General features: G+C 36.0%; 1 protein-coding gene across 1 annotated transcript; it reads right to left on the bottom strand.

The window, feature by feature from the left end:
• Positions 1–3,428: 3,428 nt before the first annotated feature.
• On the bottom strand, positions 3,429–10,325 carry Vps50 (vacuolar protein sorting 50). Its single transcript, XM_068769997.1, has 4 exons — positions 10,151–10,325; positions 8,067–8,173; positions 7,121–7,261; positions 3,429–6,133 (listed from the first exon to the last, which is right to left on the bottom strand). The coding sequence occupies exons 2-4, from the start codon at positions 8,157–8,159 to the stop codon at positions 3,641–3,643; spliced, it is 2,727 nt and encodes a 908-aa protein (XP_068626098.1). The 5' UTR covers positions 8,160–8,173; positions 10,151–10,325; the 3' UTR covers positions 3,429–3,640.
• Positions 10,326–10,494: the final 169 nt, after the last annotated feature.

The following is a 10,494-nucleotide window of genomic DNA, read 5'->3' as shown; positions in this document are numbered from 1 at the left end:
GGCGGCAAAGATATACAAATTTTGATATATGGATATAAAAAAAAATTAGCAAAGAGGAAAAAATCAAAATAGACAATATAAAAATAGTGTATATAAATTATTTATTTAATAAAATACTACAGGTTTTTATTTACAAGTGTTACACATAGAATAGCATAACGAACGTATTTGAAAAGTATATTATGTTATTCCTGTTGCATCCGTATGACCCAAATTTTTTTTGTTATTTTTATTTATCAATGTCTGAGCCGTAAGAAACAAATTAACAATAGCACATACAAATACCAAGCAATTAATAAAATACAGCACCAAGTGCAATTTTTTTGACAAGTAACCTCAAAGTGCATTAGGTAAAGAAAAAAAAAAGAATTTTTAAAAAAAAATCATCAACAATAAATTTATTCGTTGTTTCAGTCTATAGAAGCCCATTGCAAGGCATAGGTCTCCTTGAAGATTTCTTTGAGAGGATACTATAATCGTAAGGCGAGTTCGCGATCGTTGTTTGGTATTATGGTACGCAGAGGACGCTGCTGTCCATCCTCTGGAAACTTGTTTGACAGCAGTGACAACCCTATATAATTAATGTACATTGTAAATTATACTAGAACATATCCCGAGAATTGAACCCGGGACATACTATCGCAAGTCCAGTCCTCTACTGCTAGGCTACCATTGCTTAAAAAAATAGTAGGCAATTATTATTCGTTTAATATCTATTTGTTATTTATTTATTATTATCAGAATGCTAAGCGTCATGAATATGTTGCAACACATTTATGGATTAGGGATCATATTCCATTTGTCAAGCGTTCCCAGTCTAAGCTGTAATGCATGGTTGCACAGACTTATTAAGACTAGGGGCCACTCGGGCAAATTATGAACTGATGGCGGGCCGGCCGCCAGAAGTATAGGTAATTAAATTTTATTGGGTTTATTATGGAATAGAATTCAATATTTTTCGAATGTACGAGAGTATTATTTTTGCTGTCGGCGGACCACCAGTATTCAACCGGCGGGCCGCGGTCTGTGTATCCATGCTGTAATGTAATGAGATGGGACATTCTTCGTAGTCCAGTCTTCTTTTGCACTTCAGGACCGAGTCCTTGGCCAGTTGATCCACCCTCTCATTTCCCTCCGTCCCCGCGTGCGCTTTCACCCAATAAAAACTAACATTATTCCCATATTTTCTCTCGCTTTTATAAAATTCTCTTTCACTCTTAACGTTAAAGGATGAAGAGTGCCAGATCTTGCGACTGTCTGAAGGGCGGTCCGTGAGTCGCTTAGTATGGCGCATGACTGCGCCGACCCGCCGGCCGCGTACCCTGTCGCTTCCGTTAATGCTAACAACTCTGCCTGGTATACAGTGCATAGGCTGCCCAACTGGAGCTTTTTGCTGTGCAGCCTCCCGCATAACGCAGAATGCCGCACCCACCTTTCCCTGGGCTCTCGTCGGTGTAAATGACCAGATCGACAGCCGCAGTGGCAAGTCGGGCAGCCTGCTCACCTTCCTCCAGGCCGGGGAATTCCACACCAAACTATCCAGACAGGTGTGGTAGTCTCAGATAGCTGACCGGGAACTCTTGGTCCCGGTGAGCTACCATTTGCCGAGAAAATCCTCTCTATTTAAATAATTGGGCTGCTTCATGTAACCGTAGGTCCATAGGAAGCAGCCCGGCGAGGATGAGAGCTGAGTTCAGGAACGCGGTCCTGTAGATCCTCGCGATCTTCTAAACGAAGCCCCTCTGGACCGCGTCAAACTGCCTGCGTACCAGCAGCAAAGACCTTAGAAGTAGAGAGATTCTTTATCCTGATTGAAATGAAAGAATGTTGTATAAAGTAAACCGCATGAATGTTCCATACGGAACAGTATTACGGAAAATCAAAGTTACGTGATCTTTTATGTACCTGCGGAAAGAATATCATGGAAAGTTCCCACGGTTGCACAGAGTATATATTATAATCCAATGCGATAGACACTACCCGATTTTCCATTCAACCTGTAAAGAGTTTGTCATTACATTAGTACTAATATCTGAAATATGTATCATTAAGTATTTCTTTTGTCGAATGCGATAAACCAATAACTTCTAGTAGTAAAGTCTGCAGAAACAGATAACAAACAATTATTAAAACTTTTACATCTATGACCAATAAAATGTATAAGTCGGGCATGTTTCATGTAATATATTGATATATACGCATAATTGAACTGGGTCGGACAGCGTTCTAGAAAATACGAAATATATTCTCCATCCATCAGGGCTTTAAGTTGGAAGTCTATGACCAATGTGTTACCAGTGACGACTTACGGCAGGTGATCTATTTCGGGCATGAAATGGAATGAAATTAATGGACTTCTCAGCGGTTTGGCAAAGTAAAGTAACAAATAAGAAATAAGTAGTAAATAATAGTTAATAACAAATAAGCAATAAATAAGGAAACAAAACAAAATGTAAATAGAATACTAAATGAAAGAAACTGAAAATAAAACCGTAGAAATATATGTATAAATGATCTAAGTATATATGTAATACATTGTAACAATAAAATAGACCTAGACTGTAGTGGCCGAGGATAGGATGGAAGTTGACGAATATAAAGAATAAATTAAAAATGTTAAAGAGCTAAAGAAGAGAAAAGAAACTGAAAAATAAAAAGAGAATTGAAATAATTGTTGCCCCAACAAAACAGGGGCTGGAACGAGAGGTCCCCATATCGGGGCCACATAAAAAAAGTAAAGTAACAGTGAGCCGTCTATATAGCTTGCAATACAGATGGCGTTCGTTTAGTTCTGGACTGAAGACCGCGGATCCGCAAGCGCAGCGTAGAACCCTCATCCACCAGGTGAACAGGGGAATTTGTTAAAATCGTCAGATGACACTGGCTGTAGGCCGCTTCATACCTACGTTTTACGTCTGAATGTCACAAAATATTTTTTTATAAATATATAACTTATTAATAATATATATTATCATATTTTATGGCACCCACACTATGTCGACCATCGATATAGCCAAGGTCTAGGAAAGTTGGCAGATGCGTGCAGCGCAATATCGGTGATCGTGGCGATCTTCGGGGGGGGGGGGGTGCCTATTGCCTTGTAGTGGACATCTATCATCTGATATTGATGATTACTACTGATTATGTTGAAATAAAGCAACACACATTATTACATCTTTAATATTTTTAATCCATTCAACATAATGTATAAATATTTTTTTAATAAAATATACTTAATCTACTGTCTTTACATTTGAGATTGCACGTTACATTTTTTTTATAAAAAAAAAATCATGGGCTCGCCTTTTTAAACCTAATATGTCCGATTGGATATTTGTGCCTTAAATTCGTTTGCAATGAGTCTTGCTAAAATTAAAATAAAATACTGCATTTTTAAGTATATTTTTAGCGTATTGCTTTTGGAAAAATATTCAAATAATTTTAAAACAACTTACAACGCCATTGCCATATTTAAAAAAAAGTTATGTTTTAATATGTCATCAATTTTGACAGTTTGTAATGGCGGGAAAATGTAATTTCTAATGGTAACAGATTACATTTTTTTTTTCATTTCATTGTATGTAATATTTATGTAGATCTTTACAATGTTAATAGTTTTGATTTTTTTGTTAGATTTAAATCAAATCGTTGATTCTCTGCCTTCGATGATCGCAGTCAGTGCCTGCCTATCTCTTTTATTTTCACAAGCGCAAGTTACAAGCGCCAATAAATGCTTATTGGAGTATTCTGTTCTTTCCTGTACAAATTCTTCTAGACCCTTCCTCGGCAGGTAATATGCTTTGACGTATCTATCAACGTACTCTTGATATGGTATTGGTTTCAGACCTGATATCTTTTCCAGCTTCACAAACAATTGTCTATAATCCAGTTGCATCAAACCCCTGCCGCCATTGGAGCATTTTGTTGCGTTCGAAAAACCTTCTACGAGCAAATGAACTATGAATTTAGAAACCATAGACCATATTGAATTAATCACTTCAAGATTTAGAGATACCTTCGTTGATATGTTTTCTAAGCGAAGAGCGAAAACTTGGATTTTTCTGACTATCATGTCCACGTATGGACTATTCTCCACGGCGACGTTCTTGACATCCCACCTAACCTGCGACATTGCTATAAGAGCCGACCGTGCGTCCACGGCTTTAGACGCGGAACACATGTATACCGGCATTCGTAAGTCAATTGCCACCGCCAATGTATTATCTTTAAAGTGTTCTAGAAGCATCTTCTGGTGTTGGGCAACTATAGTCTCCAAATATGGCTGCAACAATTCGTATTGTCTCGCTAGAAAAATAGCACTTTCCACCGCGACTATCCTCTCGCCTAACGCATGCAAATTCGATTCGGAAGTCATGTCCAAATGTTGCGGTAAGTCTGGACATACGAAATTCTTCGCATCGTCTTCCCCTGATGAAATATTATTAGATATACGTTTAAGAGCTGCACTTAATTTCGTCGTGTACAACGTCGATGAAGCCACGTCCAGGTCCGACGTAAAGAACAAGTGGACTGCGTAAAAATAATAATCGAAGAGTTGGTTCATTAGCATTATCACTTCTAATGATATCTGTGGCAAATATCTACTGATTTGAAGATACTGTCCGCAATTTCTTAAGACAGATAAAGTAGTATTCGTAACAATGACGCTATCTCTTACTTTAGATGGACTGTTCGTTATTTTGTCGTTCAAATCTCTATCGTTTTCTTCCAAGTAATCTCTTTTTAATTCTTCCGGCTCATCTTCCGAGTCGTCGCTGGGGTCTAATTCTGTTTCTAACCCGAATATATCATCGTTCGTAATATTTTCATCCCTGAATATATCGAACGGTGTGTGAGTTGTTTTGTACTTGAAGTACCTTGCAATATAAACACTATCGTCTTGCGAATGAACCGAAGACGTAGTGTCTGACAGAGCTCCGGTTTTAGCGGAAATATTTTGGTCAGCTTTTAACGGATTTAAGTACTTTTTGAATTGTTTAAATTCCTGAAGGTTTAGTAGATTGAATGTGGATTTCACTGGACATTGTTCCCATCCCTCGTTCTCCAAGAACAGTTTCAATTCCTCCATTCTACCTCTGTGATAATTCTTTATGTAGGAAACGCTTTGAGTCTTTATAAAGTCTTGAAGTAAATCCGATTTGTCGCCGCAGAACACCTCCGCGACTTGAGTCAACTTTCTCAATATACCCAGCATCTGTATAAATTTCTCGAAAGGGTAATCTTCGAGACCGGAGCTCCTGAGGAACGTTGACACTTTGGCTTGCACATCGTGCCATATCCTAATCAATCCAGCTTTTAACTTCTGCCTAATGTATTCCCTGCTAACATTCTTCTCGATATCAAAAACGTTATTCGAACCCTGTGATTTCTCCACCTCATCATGCTTCGAATGCCAGTCGACCAGCAAATAGTAACTTCTCATAACCATAAATAACTTTTCACATAAATTGAGCAAACAACTCGGCGCTTTGTTCGGGGGAACCCCTTGACATATTTCTTGGAATTTCATCTCCATGGAAACTTCACCTATAAACGGTTTAACCGTTTCTATAGCTGACTCGTTGACTGCTGAGGAATAATGCATATGGAGCTGTTCCATAGCCGCTTGCGTCTTCCCCAGGAGATCGTAAGCCCTTTTCAACTTCCTGAAAACATCTTCGTCGAAATTATAACAGATACTTGATAAGACGGAGTCCAGTTTCTCTTCGGTCATGACCAGAGTGTCTTGGAGTCTGGAAGAGAGATCTGCTATGCAAGTATATTCCTTATGACTCACCGCTGCTTTCCTACTTTTGAGAATCAATTCTATCGCCTCATAATATTCTTTTTTGCTTAACAACTCCGCCACGTCTTTCTCTACACTTCGAAGGCTACGTAGGAGTTCTAATGACTTCAGAACCGATATGATGATTTGTCTCTTCCTGACGTTCGCTAGTATGATGAATGTGGAGATGGTGAGATGGTTGGAGGCGGTGGATAATTGTTGTCTCGCTTTTCGACAGGTGTCTAGAGTATTCGCCAGCTGTTCGCGAATGTTCTGAATTTCAGCAAACTCTCTGTCGCAGTTGTCTCTCTGCTGAGATATGAGATGTAAGGCTTTGCCGGAGACCACCTGCGGAATAGAGGTTACGTTATTACCTGACCTTACATCACGTTCATTTGTGGGACGTACCATAATCGGTAACCTTTATAGGCAAGATGGCGGCCGCAATGTGGTGTTATGTTTTTTTTTTGCCTCTCGTACCCCTATCTTGTGGTGGGACAGGGTCTTTTTTGGGCAATTTTTTTTTTTTCACTTAGTTTTTTTTATTTCCGTTCTCTGCTTCCATTCTTCACATGATCTTTCATTCCATTCTTTTATAATGTGGTGTTATGTTACGCAGAGGACGCTAAGAGGTGGGTCTCCCATTAGATGTGGATCGACGACATTGTTAAGGTCGCAGTAAGTAGCTAGATGCGGGAAGCGCGAAACCGTTCATAGGAACACGCCATTTTTGTGAAGACCGTAGGTTAGCACGATCAGTATTGTTAGCTCTGAATAAATGCATACCGAATATTGACTTGATGAAATTATTATATTCGATTTATATTCGAATAAATTTTCTATATAAAATGAATGTTAATAAATGTAAAAACTTTTGTAGTTCGCTACACTAACTGTACTTCACTTCTTAACTGTACTTCGCTAACTCGCAAGTCTTGGAGATAGTGACACAAATGAAGTCTTGTTACAAACTCCAAGACCTACCTGACCTAGGAAGAATCCCTCAGTACCATAATGCTAATACAATGCTATCACTGTTAACAAAAGCTATTTTTTTAATACATTCCCAGATATTCCCAATTGGCATATAGATAACTTGAGTAGCCACTAATGTTGCCAGCAAAAGATCCAGCTTAGATATATGGGACATACTGTATCAGAGCCAAAATATAGAACCCTTAGGTCTCTATGAACCTCAAAAAAGTATATAAAGGATCAAACAATAAGCCAAAATTAAAATTGCCCATGTATTGCAGCAGTTCATGAACTCCTGCGATCTCTAGCTGGTTAAACTAGGGGTGACAGCTCCCCCATAAATAAGAAGGTAGTTGATACCTGCTGCTGCCTCTTCAGTTTGATGAACATGAGCTCAACAGCCTCGCAGGTAAGGGGCGTAGGCGCATGCTCCAAAACATAACGGGCCGCATCGAACTCCGATGGCGAGGAGAAGTATACATTCTCTATTTCTCGGAGTACCTGGATAATGTTAATATTGTATACTGGCTGGTTATAGGTAAAGCTATAAACGCTTGATTGTATAGGACATTTGCTGTTGATAATAATATAGAAAAAAAAAGTATTTTTAAAATAGGAATTATAATAATTTAAAATAAATTATTGTTTATTATCTGTCCCAATAGTGATTCGGAGTGATGGCTTTATTAAAAATAGAATATAACTTATTGCATCCATTGACTTACAACTACTGCAATAAATGCTCAAAATGTTTTTTCTGTGAGATTGTACCAAGATTGACAGAGCAACCTTGATGATAGCATATTTTCCTGCTAATTTTTTAGTAGCTTGGTTTTTTGTGATTATTCAACTACTTTTACCCGATGTGAATTTTATCTTTCTTTGATTCTTCACACGCTGGCCGTTTCAATTTATGTTTATGGCATTGATTGCTAAATTTCAACTGATAATATTATCATATATAGCTATGCTTGTAAAAGAATATTTCCACACCTAATGTGTTATGATGTCATTTAACACATTATATAAGAGACCACATTTAAAAAGATAAGATTTGGACAAAGGATATCAATGAGGTACCCCAGAGATGGGAAATGAAGCATAGGTAAGTTAATGAATGGGATAATTGTGGTTGGAGAAGAATTTCTAGATATAGGGATGCATGCAATTTTCAGAGGGAGGTCTATGTCTTGGTGACAGTATTACAAATCTGTAGTTGATGTTAATTAGTTAATAAAGACTTTTTTTTTTAATATAATTTTATGTTTCGAAAGCACAAAGTTGGATAAATAAAAGTTAAATTTACCTCAAGATCAGCAGCGGAGTGGGCAACACTGAGAGAACGAGAGTTCACTCCCGGTGGCTCATGACGCTTCTCAACACTGTCTTCTGACAACATTGTTTCTGCTACCACTGAAATATAATATTTAACATATCAGTAATTTTTCACAGGTTGTGATATTAATTTTGGAAAATACACAAAAAAATTGTAATACTAGTATGGTGATTTCATTGATTGATTAATCAATATTTGTTGCATATAGCCTCGATGCATATGCTGCCACCTAAGGGTTTGAGTTCCACTCGGGTTCTAAAAATGAATACAAGTATGTAACAAAATGGTCAAACTAGGTAAATCCTACTTTGAGGAAAAGGACAATTATCAAATTATACAAGCCTGGAAACTAAGAAACATCTTGTTCAATATAATACGTGAGTTTCCAATGGTGACTTAAGGCAGTGGAACATGGACACTCATTTCCAACCTCATTAGCAAGTTACCTATTGCTATTCTCATAACTATGTTGGATAGTAATAATAATAATAATATTAAATAGAAAGCTCACGATAGCTCAACGAGCCAAAAGATGGCCTATATTTAAGATTTGTCAACAAGAAATTACTAGATCCGTAGATGAACAAAAGTAATGGATTTGGCCCAACAGATAAGGCTGGTCAAAATCTTGCACATGCACATGCAGCCCTCTTCCTACTGATTCTATTGCTAATCTATAGGGAGACCTATGTCCAGAAGTGGATTTCCTAAAGTTAATGATGATGATGATGAATGTAATAGCAGTGAGGATGTTACTTTGCATGGGGCCATTAGGAAAACTTAAAGTGTTTGTCAAATCTCCTTTTCAGCTGATAGACACTCACTGCAAGATATAGAGCTTTCCCAAGAATTGTTACAATAATTGATCTTTCAGCACAGCCTGCTTTCAGCAACTTTGTGTGAACTTAACATTGTTATTGGTCCTATTTGTGAGGAATCAACCCATGCTGCATCTACCAGCTAGTAGCCGTTACTTTAAAACCTTTCAGCTCCAACAGCCATCGGTTGCATGAGTATACCACATGAGACAAGTAATTTTTCAAGCAACATCTATGATCTTAGTTATTCTAAGAATCATCTTATTTCTGAATTGAACCCTTTATGATAATATTTTAAACATTTACAATAATAAATTTAAAAAAATAGATATCCATAGTGTATTTACAAGTCACCATAAAAAATGTTAATACTAAAATTTTAACTGCAATATATATCTAATTAATTTTCTACTAAATGGAATCAGATTTTGAGATTAAATTCCAAAAAGCATTATTAAGCTACCTTTTTTTAAATTCAACATAATGTTACAAATACATTGACAGAAAGCATATTATTAAATAAAGAAATATTTAAATGACAAGAATCCTTGTCAAGTTTCTTATTTGATTACTTCATTTCCATTTAAGCTGTGAAAGCAGAAAATACATATCCACAAATCATAATTGTTAAACTTTTGGTTTAAAGATTTGGTTATAAAAATTCCAATATTGAATAAATGAACTTTGTCTTTTGCTTTATTTACTGAAAATTATGACTTACTTGATTTTACCTAAAACCTAAGAATCCTTGATATTATATAATTAATTTTTAAAAATTAATTATTCAATTTTTATACATGATATTCATGTCAACATGGAGCCATGGCTAGAGTTCAGTTTTATAACTTTAAAAATTACAACTTTCTTTGTGCACAGTTATTAAATTTAGAAATGTTAAATAAGACATAAAAAGACAGGCTTAATTCTACCAGAGTTTATATGTACAACTCATACAAAATTTTTTATCTACTAGTTTTCAATTTGATTGAATCTTTATGGACAGAATTAAGATTTCACTAAACATGTGTAATTAGCTAACGACACATTCTTATCTGGGATTAAACTATCGTTATAAATGTAAACAACAAGTCTCGTTTAAATTATACCACAAAATCTTAGAATTCGGATTCAGTAAAAATATAAAATAATCATTTTTAATTATAGCTTTGAAAATCAAAATTTATTTAAATTATTGATATAAGTAAAGATACACGATTATTGTTTGTAAACACTTACCTGAACAAAAGCCAAAGATATACCATTAGCGCAAATATCAACTGTTTGTTTTGATAAAATCACTTCACAATAATGGAAACACATACGATAATAAATATATCATAGTTTAATTCTTAGTCGGAACATTATAAATGTTAGTTATTCGATTTATTTTTTGATACACATTTATTGTTAATAATATATTGACGCAACGAACATTTTATTGTTATGCTCAGATCTAAATACGAAAGGAACCTGGGAATGCATATCAATTGCACTCTGTCTGTGGGTAATCAAATTGATTTGTCAAATACACAGAATGTTGCTAATGCTAAAATACTATATTTCAAGGAAAATCAATATAA

The sequence above is a fragment of the Battus philenor genome, unplaced genomic scaffold, assembly GCF_028537555.1.
Source record: "Battus philenor isolate CCGP_79_NKW_IND1 unplaced genomic scaffold, ilBatPhil1.0.hap1 SCAF_29, whole genome shotgun sequence".
NCBI classification, from domain to species: Eukaryota; Metazoa; Arthropoda; class Insecta; order Lepidoptera; family Papilionidae; genus Battus; species Battus philenor.
Note: the sequence above shows the minus strand (reverse complement) of the source record. Positions and strands in the feature narration are given on the sequence as shown.

What these genes read in the sequence shown, in the direction of transcription:
- Vps50 (XM_068769997.1), bottom strand. Translation starts at nt 8,159, where the DNA reads ATGTTGTCAGAAGACAGTGTTGAGAAGCGTCATGAGCCACCGGGAGTG. An exon ending in ACTCCGCTGCTGATCTTGAG is followed by an intron (nt 7,262 to 8,066) that starts GTAAATTTAACT and finishes AACATTATCCAG; the next exon opens with GTACTCCGAGAAATAGAGAA. An exon ending in AACTGAAGAGGCAGCAGCAG is followed by an intron (nt 6,134 to 7,120) that starts GTATCAACTACC and finishes TCTATTCCGCAG; the next exon opens with GTGGTCTCCGGCAAAGCCTT.